This window comes from Cololabis saira, chromosome 22 (assembly GCF_033807715.1).
Source record: "Cololabis saira isolate AMF1-May2022 chromosome 22, fColSai1.1, whole genome shotgun sequence".
NCBI classification, from domain to species: domain Eukaryota; kingdom Metazoa; phylum Chordata; class Actinopteri; order Beloniformes; family Belonidae; genus Cololabis; species Cololabis saira.
In genome coordinates, this window is record NC_084608.1 from 8,906,026 (window position 1) to 8,923,558 (window position 17,533).

Here is a 17,533-nt window from a genome sequence, read left to right on the forward strand (position 1 = left end):
TAGAGATAATTTCACAAAGAGCTCTTTTGTGTTTTCAGAGCGGTTAAAGCTAATAACGATTCAACAGGGTGCTTTCTATACTCTCGCCAAGATGTTTTTTTGTCCCCATCTGTGCTTCTGCTCAGCATTTTCAGATATTTTCAGTGATTTTAAACATCAAAAGGTTAGATAACTTTCCGCGTAATCAACCCAACATCGTGTGATGACAGAACATATGAAAGACGGGACTTGCAGCTCAACCTAAATGGCGTATAAATGAGTTGGCGTATAAATGGCATATAAAGACTGACCTTGGGAGCCCATTCTGCCTCAGAAGAAAACGTTTTAATGTCTGCTTTAGAGTAGTCGGAGATAATGGTTGGCTTATTAAGACACATTTTTTTTCCCTGTTTTACAGCGACGGAGAATAAAGGGATTCCAATAATAGCATCCTAGCGTCTGTCAGCTGCAGCCCACAGTTTTAATAATGGATCATTGAGAAGTCATGTTCACGTTATTATGGATTCTTTCTTTAATAGAGATGATTGGCCATATTTACTTTTCACTTCACATAAATGGTTGGTTCTTTTTTATTCTGAGTATTCGCTATGGGATAATCTACTGTGGTCATGACAGTACGCAATAAATAATCCACCAAACCTGCCAGTCAGGTTGGCTTCAGCTGTTTTTCTGATGGGTAATCACATCCCTAAAATCCAGTCAAAACAAAAACAAAATATATACTCTATTACATGTATAATAACAATAAGAAGTCAAATTCATCTCAAAGCAAACAGATATTCCCAAAATGAGCAAAACATAAATGTTTAGTCCAGGGGTCGGCAACCCAAAATGTTGAAAGAGCCATATTGGACCAAAAACACAAAAAACTAATATGTCTGGAGCCGCAAAAAACCGAAAAGTCTTGTATAAGCCTTAGAATATAGGCAACACATGCTGCATGTTTCTATATTAGTTATAACTGGGAGAAGATTTTTTTTTCATTATGCACTTAGAGAAAAAAGTTGAAATTTCGAGAAAAAAAAGTCGAAATGTCGAGATTAAAAAGGAAAGGAAAATGGAAGAAAAAAAGAAGAAAAAAGAAAAGAAGAAAAAGAGAAAAAAATGAAAGAAAAGAGAAAAAAAGAAAAGAAAAAAAGAAGAAAAAGAGAAAAAAAGGAAAAAAAGAAGAAAAAAGAAGAAAAAAAGGAGAAAAAAGGTCAAACATTTTTGAAAAAGCTCCAGGAGCCACTAGGGCGGCGCTAAAGAGCTGCATGCGGCGCTAAAGAGCCGCATGCGGCTCTAGAGCCGCAGGTTGCCGACCCCTGGTCTAGACACTTTACAGGTAGATGTTCCCCATGTCATGAGTTCCCCGTCACAAGCTCTCCTTGTTATGTTGGTGGATGTGATGTTGTCTGCTTAATTACTTACCCTGCCTTTAAGTGTTTTGATTCAGTTTTGTGTCGTCCATGAAATCGATTGCTCCCGTGCATTTTGGACATTTTTTACAACAAGACTTCATGAGGTGAAACATTTGTTACAGCCAATGGCCAAAGTCCCATAAAAAAGACTGTACAAAAACCTCCTTTTCAAGCATGTCGTTGTACTCTGCTCACAGCAGCTGGTTTTGGTGCAGCCAGCTCCTCGGTTCGACTCCGCCGCCCTCTTCAGCAGGCTGGGCCTTATTTGAAGTCTTCCTAAAGCTTAGGTCCACCGAGGTACAGTGAAGTCCAGTTGGATGGAGAGAAAAACAGGGAGGTTGGATAATTCAACTCTGATCTGACTTTGTGACGTCTCCATTCTCTTCAGACCTGAAGGGCTTACTGAACGAGAACGTTTCAGAATTGGGCCGATCCAAACTTAGGTTGTGTTATATCAACAAGTCATTTTCTTTCATTATATTTCCTATATTATCTTCTATTTGTGTGTTGTATGCACAGTTGTAACGCACCTCAAACAGCACGAAGCTTCCCTGCCTTTATTTCACTAATCAAATGACCAATCACAGAAAACCAGCATTTTAATCCAAATCAACTTGCACGTCAGGAAGACATTTGTGGCTGAGTAAGAGCCCAAGGAGTATTCACTGGGGGGATTTTGGGATCAAACGGCAGTCTTCTGAGTGAGCGATGACCCTTCTGCGCCAGGTTTAGGGAAGAAACAGAGCGTTTCAGAACAAAATAGTGCCGGCCTTCACACTATGAGAAAAATCTGTGTTTTTGAACATTGAAATGAGTAAAACTATCTAAGTCGAGCCCCAAATTAAAAGGAGGAACCTGGAAATGAGTGTGATCTAGGCTCTTTTATGTACTACAAACAATTCCTCCTTAGCAATGTTGTTATAGTGAGAGGCACAACAGAAATATAATATTAGAAACAGCATCTAAAGCAAAGTCCCCTCCCCCAACGCCACGATGAAAGAGGTAAAACTCCAAATAAATGAATTACAACAGCAGTTCTCTTTTGGGAGGACGAGGATGATGATGTTTTTTGAGAGCTGCATATCTGTTCTGAGTGACGAACAATGAGAGCAGCGTTACATCTTTATTAAACTTCAGCATTAAAGGATTAAGAAAGCGCTGATACAGCACAACCGGAGAGCAGCATGTGATAAATTGGAGTTCTGGTTGGGGAGGAAGAAGAATACACAACTGAGATGCAGTTGTGTTTTTGGAGGTTGACCTGGTCAACACTCCGACGAAGTATTGAGTGGAGCTGTTAAACTTAATTACTACTTTTTCCTTCGTGTGGCTCCCGTTTGTATCAATGGCTTCACAGCTGACTGCTGAATGCTCCACGCTTTTATGGCCCCAGTTTAACCTTGTCTGGGTTTTACACAGCACTTTACAGTGTTTTTTATTCACCAATTCACATGCAGGTCAGCGTCTCGCCGCCCCAGGACCCAAGGCAGAACTGGAGGTCAGTCTGACATCCAGTCTTCACCTGAAAATGTGAATTTCGTTGAGACGGACCGATGTAAATGTGAGCAAATTGCTCAGCGTCCGCCGCGGCGCTGTGTAATGTGGTGTGATGCAGCCGGGTGGTGCCAGGCCATTTTTGCCGGCGTGCAGGCAGAGCAAGTGGAGTGGACCGGTGTTGTGGGGTGGAAGTAACGCAACATTAAGCAGAAACACAGAGGAAATGCATATGCTGTAGCTGTTTGATAAATGTGTTGACTTATACTCTGATGTATGAAGAAGTGGAAAAAAACTACTGCTTCAGCAAAAATGTACCCAACTCTGGTTTCCCTTGCAGCTAAAAAAAACTCCTGCTCATTGTTGCTCATTGAGTTAGTTTTTCTGTGCAGGAACAGCTGGAAAGTGAGGTCATAATGTACCCTTTTGTGTGAGGAGGCATGAGTGTGGTTTCTAAGACGGGTGGTCAGCGGTGCACGACGTAGGCGCACTTGAACTCGTAAGAGCATTAGCTAGAATGCTTTTTAGTCGCAGGTGCAGAGACCAGTCCTGATGAATGAAATGACCCCACTGTCACAGCGAGCAGTTACCCACGTTTACACGGAGCAAAAACGGTGGCGTTTTCATGCGTTTTGGCCGTTCGTTTACACGAAAACGAAGCTCAAAGTCACCAAAAACTCATCATTTCTGAAAAGTGGAGATTTTCAAAAACTCTGTTTTCACATTTGCTTGTAAACGGAGGGAAACTGAGATTTAGGCTTCAGAACGTCACATTATGCAACAGAAATGTCACCAGTGTCATTTGTGCGACCTGTGTTTACAATTTGTTTGGCCACCATCAATATTTTCTTGTATTTTACCTGTTTTAAATTCTAAAGTCACACTTAAAAGTAACTCCACTTCTCTGTCACTCCAAGCGAAAGACTCTCGTTCATCTTGGAAGTAACTGGCAGTCAAGGCTGATTTATGGTTCCGCGTTACACCAACGCAGAGTCTACGGCGTAGGGTACGCGGCGACGCGCACCGTACGTAGGCTACGCCGTCGATTTAACGCAGAACCATATTATTCAGGCTTCACATGTTGCCTGCTTAAAGGAGCTTGAGGCAGGATTGAGGCAGGATTTATGAAAAAAATTCGTAAACGTTTTAAGTTTTCTAGTAATAATGTCAGATGAAGCGTTCCAAACCAAAAAGAATGAGTCCTCTAGTGTATCTCTCCGTTGCCTTGAACAGGCTGTGTGCTGCAAAATGTGCTGCAGTGCTGGGGCCGAGTTTCCCGCGCTGTCCTGCGGATGTGACGTCACATGATGCTGCATGTGCGTTCTCCCCGTTCTCCCGTGCCGGCTTTGCTGTTGGCTGCAGTACCCCCGATGGCCGTCGTGGTGAAGGGTGGTGCTAGAGAGTCTCATTTCTTAAAAGGAGCCTCATGCTCCTTTAATTACTTACCCTACCTTTAAGTGTTTCGATACAGTTTTGTGTCGTCCATGAAAACAATTGCTCCCGTGCATTTTGGACATTTTTTACAACAAGACTTCATGAGGTGAAACATTTGTTACAGCCAATGGCTAAAATCCCATAAAAAAGACCTCTTTTTCAAGCATGTCGTTGTACTCTGCTCACAGCAGCTGGTTTTGGTGCAGCCAGCTCCTCGGTTCGACTCCGCCGCCCTCATTGGCCGGCTGGGCCTTATTTGAAATCTTCCTTAAGCTTAGGTCCACCGAGGTACAGTGAAGTCAGGTTGGATAGCCACCGTCAATATTTCTTTGTATTTTACCTGTTTTATATTCTAAAGTCACACTTAAAAGTAACTCCACTTCTCTGTCACTCCAAACGAAAGACTCTCGTTCCGTCTTGGAAGTAACTGGCAGTCAAGGCTGATTTATGGTTCCGCGTTACACCAACGCAGAGCCTACGGCGTAGGGTACGCGGTACGCGCACCGTACGTAGGCTACGCCATCATTTGTTGACGTTTTTTTCCAGGATTTTCGATTGGCTAGCATGACTTTACGCTTCTCGTTACACTGCCCCCTGCAGCTTTGGATGCTCATAGCACCTTAACAGCGTATTTATGGGGGTTCGTGTAAACAAGGATATTTTTCAAAACGTAGAGGGGGAAATATCAGTTTTTGTAAATACCCGGCTATGTGTAAACGTGGCCTGTGTGACAGACAGACTGTGCGGATCTGCTTGCAGGAGCTTTTCCCAGAATCCCCAGGGTTATACTGAATGTGGGGTTAAATAAGTTAAACTGGCAAAATCAGCCTAAGAAGAAAAGGTAATACAATGAATCTCATTGTTCAGGTGTCAATCACTGTAATGTGAGTGCAATTTGCTTACACTTGTGACCCGGCAGGTGAGCAGTAACTGCACAGATTCTCTTTCTCGTAGAGAATTTGCACCGCTTTGCTTGATTATTACTTATAACTCATACCTTTTACCTCCAAGCTTAGGGACAATAATCCAGATGCTGTGTTAAATGAATCTATGTGGTTTCAGAGAATGTGTTTATCTTCTGAGTTGCCATGGAGATCCATGCCTTCCCACTGGAGGTCTCTGACAGTGTAGAGTTGTTGCCATAGCGAGTGGCGATGTACAGTCTATATGACAGGGCTGTTATCCCGGGGTGTGACATCTGCGAATCACCAGTAATCAACAGATGTATTTGTGTGTGAAGAACGCTTCAGGGCCCTGGTGCAACTCTACCTCCTTTCTTTTGACTGCCCTCTTTTTGTATTTCTGTCATGCTGCTGATTATTCCTGCTTTTAACCAGCGCGCCCCCCGTGGGGCTCCGTCCCCTCGTCTCTCACCGTCTCTCTCTCACCGTCTCTCCGTTTTTCATTTATCCCTCCTCTTCTTCAACCTCAGTGCCAATTTCATGGGAAGCCAGCGAGCAGCGCGGCAGGAATTATCCGCTGCAAAATTGATCTAAACAATCGCAAAGTGGAACGGTGAGGAAAAGCTGGAGAATGAAATTGGGAGAGCCTGTGACTTTTTTTTGAACTTGCTTTATCACTGCGAGCGAGTTGGGATGCTTACGGGGATAAGAAGGCTGTACTCATGATATGGAGATTAACATGAGGCTGTGCAGTCATAAATATTGTATGTTGACATTAGGGATGGGCGGTATGGACTAAAAAATGTATCACGATAATTTCTGGCATTTATCCCGATAACGATAAAAATGACGATAAAAAAAATACCAATTCAACTCCACCTTTGTAACTATAAATCTATCTCACTCTCAGATCCGCCATGTTTGTCATCAACGGGAATTTATCTTTCTTTCTTTCTTTCTTTCTTTCTTTCTTTCTTTCTTTCCTTCCTTCCTTCCTTCCTTCCTTCCTTCCTTCCTTCCTTCCTCCCTTCCTTCCTTCCTTCCTTCCTTCCTTCCTTCCTTCCTCCCTTCCTTCCTTCCTTCCTTCCTTCCTTCTTTTTTCCCTTCCTTCCTCCTTTCCTCCTGCTCTTTCCTTCCTTCTTCCCTTCCCCTTTCCTTCCTTCCTTCCTTCCTTCCTTCCTTTCTTCCTTCTTTTTTCCCCTTCCTTCCTTCTTTCCTCCTGCTCTCTCCTTCCTTCTTCCCTTCCTCTTTTCTCCCTTCCTTCCTTCTTTCCTTGTTTTCTCGTTTTCTCCCTTCCTTCCTTCCTTCCTTCCTTCCTTCTTTCCTTCCTTCCTTCCTTCCTTCCTTCCTTCCTTCCTTCCTTCCTTCCTTCCTTCCTTCCTTCCTTCCTTCCTTCCTTCTTTCCCCCTTCCTTCCTTCCTTCCTTCCTCCCTTCCTTCCTTCCTTCCTTCCTTCCTTCCTTCCTTCTTTCCCCCTTCCTTCCTCCTTTCCTCCTGCTCTTTCCTTCCTTCTTCCCTTCCTCTTTTCTCCCTTCCTTCCTCCTTTCCTTGTTTTCTCCCTTCCTTCTCCCCTTTCCTTCCTTCCTTCCTTCCTTCCTTCCTTCCTTCTTTCCTCCTGCTCTCTCCTTCCTTCTTCCCTTCCTCTTTTCTTCCTTCCTTCCTTCCTTCCTTCCTTCCAAAAATCAGCTTTACACAAAAACATCATCAACGGGAATTTATAGTTTTTACCGCGACATGACAAATTCTTATCGTGAGGAATTTTTTTGACGGTATATCGTGAACGGTAAAATATCGCCCATTCCTAGTTGACATCCTTCACCCTTAAAGCGGGACATATAAAATACTTTAAAGCAGCGGTAACCAACCTTTCATGGACAAAGATCCCCCCTCTCTGTGTGAGAGAGAGGCAGGATCTATGAAAATCGGCATACAGTATTCCCGTCCCTGGCCAGTCAATCGGTCCATCTCTAATCTCCAGTTAATTTTCAGTCAATGAGGATTTGCATTAGCTGAACACCAAAAGCCCTCCTCTGGGGCGGAAGGTGATCTGAGCTGGTATTTAATATTTAATGTTGAGTTCACTGTAAGCTTGACATTATCTTATCTTCCTTTTTTTATTTTTTTATATCCCCACTTTGTATGTTTTACTGTTTAACACAGACGACATTATGTGTTTCTCAACTGTTCCTCCAAAACTGTTTTAAAGGATGCTGTCATGCATCACAGGCTCAGTGTTGCCCATGACGACTGTGAGAGATTTTTTTAAAAAGCCACTGCGTTTACTCCCAAGCACCAGAGTTATTAAAATCATCTGCTACCACTGCTTTAGGTATAAAACTGTATTTTTTATGAAAAAGTGTGTCTGGCTAAATTAAGATATGAGTAAAATCCTCTTACTAAAGGATATTTACTCTGATTCAGAATCTCCTCTCGTAGGGCTGGGCGATATATCGAGATTTTAATATATATCGATATATTTTCAAACACGATATGGTACGAGACAATATCGTTTATATCGATTTTAAAAAAAAAATAAATTTTTTTTTTTTTTTTTGATTTTGATATAGCTTATTTTGTGACAAATTGACTTGAATGTTTTGTTTGAGATTTGCACAAATGTTTTGTTATTTGCACAACTGTCAACCTCAGTGGAAAAGTCTGCCTGTTACTGTCTACATTGTATTAATTGCACAGTGTATTTTAATTTAATTGTTATGCAGGAAAGGGATATTTGTTTTATTTTATTCAAGGAGCATTTTTATTCTATATATGCAGGCAGTTTATTTTTATTTCATTTGTTTTATACATTTTGATATTGTGCAGACCTCTGTTAACAAAGGAACCTGTGTGACATTTGGCACGAGGCTTTGTATTAAAACTGTTTTTTTAAGGGTTTGCCTCAGAAAAAAATGAAGCTAACAGAGATGCTATGCTATAATGCTTTGGGGGAAACCCCAATTATGGCACAGAAAAAATATCAAGATATATATCGAGTATCGCCATTCAGCTAGAAAATATCGAGATATGATTTTTGGTCCATATCGCCCAGCCCTATCCTCGTGTGTTTGGCAGTTTGTTATAAATGGCGTAACAATTTCAAAGCTAATCCTACAGTCGGTCCGTCCAGACTTGGGAGCAGAAGGTAAACATGCCCACCTGCCGTAGACTCTCCTTTCTTCGTGTCTGTGTTCTTTTTCTCTTTTGTGCACTCCTCCCTCCCTCAGCCTTTTCTCTCCCCTGCCCTCGTTCCTTCTCCTCATCAGTGGAAGTGTCAGGACTCTAACGCTGTGCCATCTGGGCCAAGGCTGATAAAAGCTCATGTGCTGGTCCAGCGATGCCTGCAGGTCTGCCAGAAGTCAGCCAAGCCTGAATTTCAGAGGCGATTGGAGAGATTTGTGGCAGCCAAGGAAGGAATGGCAAGCCGTTAACGTGCTGATCCCCCACCCCCACCTCCTCTTTACCCTCCCCGACAGCACGTCTGTCTGTCAGTCAGTCAGTCAGTCAGGTGGCCCTGCGCTGCACTGGCCTCAATCCGCACCAGGAGGAGTGTCTGTTTGTCACCAACATGAGACCGGATGGCTTTTTGATCTGTGTTTTTCTCTCGGAGCGTTTGTTTTATGTTAGACGTTGGGAATCCCAGACGGGTGAGCGCTTTAACGTATCCCCAGAAGACACTTTCACCTACTCGTGTCACCAGCCCTTTACAGCAGTCACGCCATATTGGCACAAAAAAGCAATCTTCTGTTCAATTGTTCAGTGTGACAGAGACTGAATAGAGGCAGCACAGCGATGCATCAGCTTACGGTTACCGAGGGGCTACATCCTGCTTTCTAAACTGACCAGATCCAGGAAATCCCACCCTGAATGATCACAAGGGTGTTGGCTCCAATAGTGATCGATCTCCCCTAACTCCCATGTTAAACCGTCCAACTTTGCAGCAGAAGTGAATATCTTTAAAGCCTGGTACAGAAAAATATTTTGGTCTCCACAGCTGGATTTGATCCTCCATGACAACTGTACAAGGCGGGACTTTTGACTGACAGCAGTCAATGGTATAAAGTCTGGCATTTATACTTCTGCGTCATCGTTTGTGTTGCTCTGTAATAGGGGTGTAACAATATATCGTGCCACGAAATTTTGCGATACAAAAACGTCACAATACGTGATATTGGGGTATTAATATTAATCTATTGTGTTCACTAGTAACGAGCATCTGACCGCGTGTGACGACCGCACCTCGACCCGCGGACCAAAATCTTACTACGCTCAGAAGAAACTAGTACCGTTTTGCGGTCCCGATCACGGGACTCTTGGGGGGTTTTGAGCTCTGAACTTTTACTGATGTAAGTCTGGTGTAGAGTTAAGCCTTACCTTATTAAATTAAACCTTTTTCGGGTCGTGAGTAGGATAAACACGGGGACAACTTCTGCTGAGTTCCAGTGTACTTTAATGTCCCTCAACAGTGTAGGATTTTAGAACATCAACACAGCACCTAGTGCCGTACTGTGGCGTATCACTCCGCCCAATCTAAAACAGACTCATCACTACAGATAAACTGACTAGTGTCATTATAGTCCCTGATTTACATCAGAATATAAAGAATATATTTATAAAATAATGAACCCTGAATTACCAAAATAACCTTCTTAACAAAAATAAATCTCTTCTTACACTTATAAGGTGAGCATGAATCAATCTTTTTTATGATGTAAAATTGTATGTATTTATTTACTTTTATTTATTTATTTAATTTTAGTTGTTACATTTCTGGAAAAGAAAAAAGTCAAATCATACATGAGAGAAACTATTCAGTTTGTGGCAAAATATTTGTACTTGTATGAAACTGAAGATGCATAATGCAAACCTGACATTTACTTTTAGTTCAGTTTGTGGAAAATGGTTGGCCTGGCTTTCTCTTTAAAACTTTTATAACACAGTTTTATAAAACAGTTATAAAGCATTACAAACTAATGCACAGCATTGTTTTGTATTTTTTGTCTTTCAAATCAAAAAACATTTTTTCCAGTCATATGTTCCTCATTCAAGGTTGTTAAAAAAATACTGCTATAATATCGTATCGTTATCGTGACCTCAATATCGTGTATTGTACCATATCGTGAGATTAGTGTTACACCCCTACTCTGTAATTAAACTGCCAACTTCTAGGATGCCGTGTGGCAATGGCGATGGAAGTGGGGGGGGGGGGGCCAGGGGGCCATTGCCCCCCCCACTTTTCCCTCCTCTCACATTCTTTTTAAGTTGTGAATCACTCCTCAAATGCCCCTATATTGCAACACTTACGGTAAAAAGACATTTAAATAATTCCCGCCAATTAGGTAAAACAAATAAGGCAAACATACAACAGGAAGAATGTTTACATTTTAATCCAATCAAAGAACACAAAATCAAATGCATACAGTGTACATCATAACCAATAAAATTGCTTAAATTCTGTGACTGGCCATCGGGCATATGGTCAAAAACCCGTTTTTACCGGCCCTCTCTATGTGCTTGCCATTCGGGGGTAATCAGAGCGTGCTGTGTGCTGGCCAATCACAAACCTACCGGGGCCTTTACACTCCTGTTTCCAGAGCAGACCCGGCGGGAGGAAGAAATTCGTAAACATAAGAAAAATCATTATTCAGTAAAAAGCCATTAGTTTTTACTTTTTTGTTAGTGAAATGTCCTTACTTTACTAAGGATTTTTTTTAATCATAAAGCTTATTATTATTATTTTATGCCCATTATTATTATTTCATTCCTTGTCAGTTCAGAAAATTGTTTTGCAAGATAGCATAGATTCATTTATTTGCAAAGCAAAATGCCTTAATGTTAATGAGGGTTTTGGTAACCAGCCTACTCTAAATTTTGTGTACTTTATTGTAAAGTGTTACCAGGGTTTCTCTGCAACAAGGTTCCCTTTCAGCACTGCGCCGCGTTGCCGCTCGGCGCTGTCCGTGGTGCTGAACTGGACGACGGTGGAGAGGCAACTGAAAAGTCATTTCTATCTCTCTTAAGATCTGTTATACCGCCACCCTGTGGTGCAAACAAGCTACAGTTACTTCACAGAAGTTAAGTGAGGTCTATCTACCGCCACACACACACACACGCGCACGCACGCACGCACACACTTACACACTTTTTGGCCCCCGCACTTCTGAAAAGAATCCGGCGCCCCTGCTGTGTGGGTTCTTGTTCTGCAGCAGAACAGCTTTCAGTGCCAAGTTTCCTTTTATTTACTTCCTTTATGTATCTCAAATAAAGTATAATTTACGTGAGTTGCAGCTGCTAAATGTTAACCATCAGTCGTTATTACAAGTACTGCAGCAAACTATTGTTCTACCTAACAAAAAAAAAGAAATCCTCCAATCACATTTATGCGGTCCGTGTTGACAGAATCTGTAGTAAGATGTGGAGAGAGGGTCCAGAGTGGAGGTTATGGCATAAACTCCACTCTGGAGCTTTGCAGACATCAAGCAGCCACATCCACACTCTAGCTTATCGGCTGCTACCTCTCGCAGAAGTGAGCAGTCAAGTTCCCTGTCAAGGAACTATCACCTCAGACCATTCAAGACCCTTCCTGGTTGACTAATTGCACTACCACCCAATGAACAAATATCTACCCGTTGCTCATCTGCCCCGGTTGCTACCGTTTTCTCAGCCGCCTCGGCCGTGAGGCAACCAAGCAACCTTGGGTCCCAGCAGAGCTCTACTAGTCCTCATTTCATCTCTGGCAGTACTCGTTTTGGATGTTAGTGCAGTAGAAAAACCTGAAATGAGGATAAATAAGGAGATTAGTGTGAACCCTAGTTAGCATCATAGGTTAGCACAAATTAAGCCAAGTTAAAATTGCGAGCATGTGGTACCTGAGCTAAGGTGGGCGAGCTTCCAGACTTGCTTGTTCTGCCTATTTGCCCATGTTTGGATTAACTGAGGTTGGGTGGATTCAGCTCAAGCCAATATGGTGTAAAATTTATACTTCATACTGATTCTTCAGAAAATGTATGGGTGACATCCTAGAGGGGTTTGTCCAGTTCAGTTTTATCTTTGTTCTTTTACGTCTCTAAGGGCCAGTCCCAATACTCCCCCTAGTCCTACTTTTCAGCCCTACACCTAAATTTTGAGCGTTCCCGTGAGGGTAGTGGTGTCCCAATTACTCTTTGCATGTAGGGCAAGTGTGCTTATTTAGGGGTAGTGTGTATGAATCTATCCCTTCAGAGCGAGGGATTTCAGATGCTGACTCGCTGACCGAGGGCCTAAGAAAATTTCCTGGAATGCTTTACGTCATCATTTGCAGACTGAATCAAAGAAAAAAACATGGCGGACATTTCTTATTTTTTAGTGAATAAAATCAGTATTTTGAGTTAGTTTCTGCATAAAAATGCATTTTGATTACATTTCTAGCGAGAAATATATATTTTACTTTCATAATATTCACTCAGTGAATGTACATAATCACTCGCTTGCCCGTTGTTGCGAAGTATTTCAGATCTCGCCAGAATAAAGGCTGATTTATGGTTCCGCGTTACACCAACACAGAGCCTACGGCTTAGGTTACGCGGCAACGCGCTGCGTACGGTGCGCGTCCCCTACCGCGTACCCTACGCCGTAGGCTCTGCGTTGATTTAACGCAGAACCATAAATCAGCTCCCGAGCCGGCGGCTCTAGATATCCCCCGAAAACATCGGAGCAAATTTCTTAACAGGCGTTATTTGGATAAACTGAGCCCAGGTTGGGGATCTTAATGGTTATTTTTACACCTGAAAAAATATTAAAACTTAATAAAGTGGCATATTAACAGCGCTACAGCGGAAATTAAAACAGCTTTTAGCTCTGGGCTTCCTGATATAATGTGACGTATGTGCAGACGTAACTACGCAGTCGCTTACGTACCCGAACGTAAACCACGCAGTGACGTAGCAAGTGGTGTCCCAATCCCTAGGGAAGATTACAAGGGCCCTACCCCTTGTGGCTTCATTTTTAGGGCTAGTGGTAGAAAGTTAGGGTGAACATTGGAATTGGCCCTAATAGGCTCTTTGGGTGCAGAAGATTTGAACAGTTTTGGGGTTTTCTATGTTCTATTTGTTAACATGATGTATTCTGGTCTCTCAAGCCGAATATGAAATAAAAAAATGTTGACTCTGTTTTAAAAATGAACCTTCACTGATGCCAAATAGTGAATTGCTGAAATAAATGATCCTTTACTCTTCTTTTTATTTCAAACTATTTCAGAGATGCTCTCTTCCTTTCAGTGTATCATGAGACTTTTCTTTCCTTAATAACGGCAAAGGGGTTCTAAAGCTGACTACATGCCGTAGTTATTAAACATACTCATGGATTTATTGATCAATGTCGTCAATACAAGGTATGAGAATGCAATAAGGAGAACATGTGTCTGTATTTGCTCAACAGATCTGGACCTGAGGTACGCCCAGGTGGTGGCGTTATCCACCGGCACCAAATGCATCAACGGGGAGTATCTGAGTGACCAAGGACAAGTGGTCAATGACTGTCACGCTGAAGTCACAGCTCGCAGAGCTCTGCTGCGCTTCCTCTACTGTCAACTAGAACTCTTCTTGAGGTACCACACGCACACGTATACACGTCTTCTGCCATATACTGAAAACCCCAAACCTTTCATTAGTATTGTACACAAGCGTGCTGAAGCTCGGTGTTATTTACATTACAAATCCCCTGAAATGGCTGGATAACTGGTGGTCTGGACGACCTCTACTTCACCAATCAATTACCACATCCGTTTTCCTTCTTTTTCATTAACTGGCATTTAGCTCCAAATATGTTAAAATGATAATAAAACCTTTATGGATCTTGGCCAGAGTGCTTATCCTGTATTTGGAGAGTCTGGGCCTCAGTGACAAATACTCATATCACACTGGAACTGCCGTTTTCAGATTAACATTGTTGTGAGATGCACAACTGGGCTGTTATTACAAATAAAAAGCAATGTGCTACTGGGCATTTTAATCTGCAACCAGCTGGCATATCCTGAGGATGGTATACTGTATGTTCTGTCTGTAAAATCTTAGGCAGTCTTTCCTCAGAGGAGAAAACTCCAGAAAAATCTAAATTCAGGAGGTTGAAAACAACCTGAGTCAAACATTGATATCAACCAAGGTCTCACCAGATCGATCAGATCTCCAAGTTTAGAAAAAGAAGGCATGTACTCCTTCCAGCACTAAACTGGCTTTCCTAAACATCGAAGGCACATCAAGGCAAAGAAATCATTTGAAGTTGTGGCAGTGCTCATGCATTCATACATGGTGGTGGCAGCATCGTGCCAGAGGGGCGGGACCTGGACACTTGTTTACCCACAAAAGCTGTTGTTCCTTCAAGTTTTAATGTCAAGGCCAAGTTAAACATTCACATTCAAAAGTACTAAAGGGATCGTGATTTCGGTCGCTCCAAAACGTCATTGTTGCTGTGGGCGGCACTGTTGTTGCTCAGCAGAGGAAAAGATAAACCGAACCTCAGCAGAGGTCTTTCTGAGTTTGCATGTTTTCCAGTGTAGGTTTCTACTCCTGCGGTCCAAAAACATGTGGGATTAATTGGTGAATCTAAAAATGGCTCCTAAATACTTTCAGAAGTAATGTTTAGAAAAATGTAAGAGTAAATGTATACACTATGCACTAATTTGTCACGATCTTTAGATAGGTCTCTTAAGTTTGCATCATCCTTAAAACTGTTCAGGACCAGCTTGGTGGGGTATCTTTTATTTAGGCAAAATTAATAGGCTATTCTAATTGAAATGAAATTGCCATTTTATGGATATTTTTGTTTGTGTTTATTGTGTTTTTCTTTGTTTCTTTTACCTTTTCTTTTTTCCTTTCTTTTCTTTTTCTATTGATTGATTTGTTTTTGTGATTTTGTATTGAGGGGGAGGATTTTTTATAAGCCCTTCGGGCTTCTTTTCCTCTCCTGCACAATTATTTGTCCTTGTATTATTAATATAATTACTGTTTTATCATTGTGCATATGAATAAAATGAAAAAATACAAATCTGTTTTACACATCAGGCTGTTGCTGATGCACTTTAGGCTTTAGTTTCCTACTGTATGTCACACCTACAGCTTTAACACGTTGCATCATGTGTTTCAGCATGCTTGCTCAAATTATTTGCTTTTTGTTGTCACCTTTTGCTGCACTGATAAACAACCTCTTCCTTATATTATATTGTGAGCGCTATGGAAACAGCCTCAATTTGTTTGCAAGAGACTTTTCAAAAATCAACAAGCCATGATGTCTGCTGTTGTGTTTCACAAACTAGAGATACTATCACTCACTCAACCTCCTCGCCTCAGGCTCTCAGCGCCTGACTGTTTTGTTTTGTTTTCTAATGTGCGCGCCTTTACGACCAGTATAGCGCCTACCAGTCCAGAACTGTCCAAGATTTAGCAGTAACAACAGAGTTTTACTAGCATCCAGCACAGAAGGATAAACGATTCTTTTGTGGTCTTCGGGGGACTCGATAGCGAGGCTGATACATCACATTAGTGGATGGAAGTCTAGATGGTTGAATGTCATATTTGCATATGCAGCAGCGACTTTTTGTCTTAGGACGATGCTAGACGGCAGGTGCAGACACTTTGCAGCCGACTAAAATAGCTAATGGGGAAGATATCGCATGATGAAGTGACCAAACAAAATGCCAGAAATGCCATATTCACACTCAGTGAAAGGACATCGGAGGCACAGGAGAGGTTGTGTAAAGAGAGCAGTCATGCTTTGCATCATGATGCACAGCTCCCAAAAAACTAAAGTAATATGTGTATGAGCCCTGCTTGTGTGTGAGAGTGGTGATACATTTACTGCTGCACATATCAAAAGTTGCATTTTTCTTTCACTTAACAGCCATTTATTAAGGCTTGACCTTTTGGTTAAAAAAAACAAACTCTTAAATATCGGACTTTGTTTTCTTAGATTGGATTTTATTCTTTTATTGTATCACTTATGACTAATTTTCTATTGCAAAAAAAAAAGTCCCCATGTAAAACATTGCACGTTTACATTGTTTGTGTGATGGAAAATGTAGCCTTGGCCACTTGATTAAACCAAAACTGCTGAGAGCAGCAAAATTTTGCCTTGGCCCAGCTAAGACTGGTAGTCTGCTCAAAAAAGATTAACACTGACCTTAAAGATGTTTTTGTCTTCTCAAATGATATGAATGAATCATCCTTTATGCCTTAAAATGATTATGTTTCCTTTGTTTCATTGTCATTCTGCAACTAGACGCATAATGTATATTCTGACCCTTTTGCATGCAACTGTTTAATTAAAGTACTAAACTCTGAATCATCTCTCAATCTTATTCTTGGTAACTTAGACACTCAGTTTAAGTACAGTTAATCACCTAGTTGGAAAGAACACATTGAAGAGCATTTAATAGGTTTTTTCACAACAGCTTGGTTACATGAAAAGTATTTTTTTCTCAGTATTGATCGGTAAAGAGTGACAAAGCACTCTTTTATACACATTTCTGTGTCATCGCAGGGGGGTGATTTTTGATTAAAGAAAAAATATATATAATTAACCATCATATTGCTGCTGGAAACAGCTGCTCAGATGTCCACAAATACCGTCACCTCCGTTTGATCAGTCCAGGGGCTTTGACAGCATTTAGTACCACGGCTAAAAACGGCTTCGATACTCTTCATCACATTAGCCGTAATGTCGCTGGAAGCGTGAAGTGAGTCCTGCTGCTCGTTCACAGCATCCGTGGCTGCAGCTGCTGTCTGCTGGGATCCTACAGTGGGTCTTGTGAAATATCTGAGAATCCAACTCTAATATTAGCATGACCTCCTTCTTGTTTATTTCATGTGAGCATTAGGTGCAAACACCTGTAAGTCTGTCTCATAAAACCGGAAGAAGCTCTGTGTACTGGGACAACCAGGAACTACAGCAACGTTCTTATACAATTCTACAATAATATAAGGATGGCATGTTACAAATCTTCTGCATTCTTTCTCCTTTGCATATGTGTGTGTGAGTTCATCTTTGAGGTGGAGCAGTAGGATATTTTTGACTCACCTCTGAAACCCCTTGGGAAGTTGTAACGGAGTCCTCGTACACACACTGGTTTAAAAAAAAAAATGTTTTTTCAAGTTGATGTTCGGAAATAGTCACAAACTGAACACTGATAGCTCAGCAAACATGAGTGTGTGATTACACTCAACATGACGGGAGGACAGAGTCATCCAGAGACGTTAGGCTCTGTGACGACGGTCTACCTTCACACATGAGCTGTTACTAGCTGCCAAGGCATTACAGAGGCAAAACACAAATGTCT

At 41.7% G+C, this 17,533-nt stretch overlaps 1 protein-coding gene across 1 annotated transcript in view; it reads left to right on the top strand.

Moving 5' to 3' along the window:
• Positions 1-17,533, top strand: part of adarb2 (adenosine deaminase RNA specific B2 (inactive)) — a 270,118-nt gene that overhangs the window by 224,001 nt on the left and 28,584 nt on the right. The window contains exon 5 of the mRNA XM_061713821.1: positions 13,642-13,810. Within this exon, the coding sequence (XP_061569805.1) occupies positions 13,642-13,810 (169 nt within the window). The remainder of the gene's footprint in view (positions 1-13,641; positions 13,811-17,533) is intronic.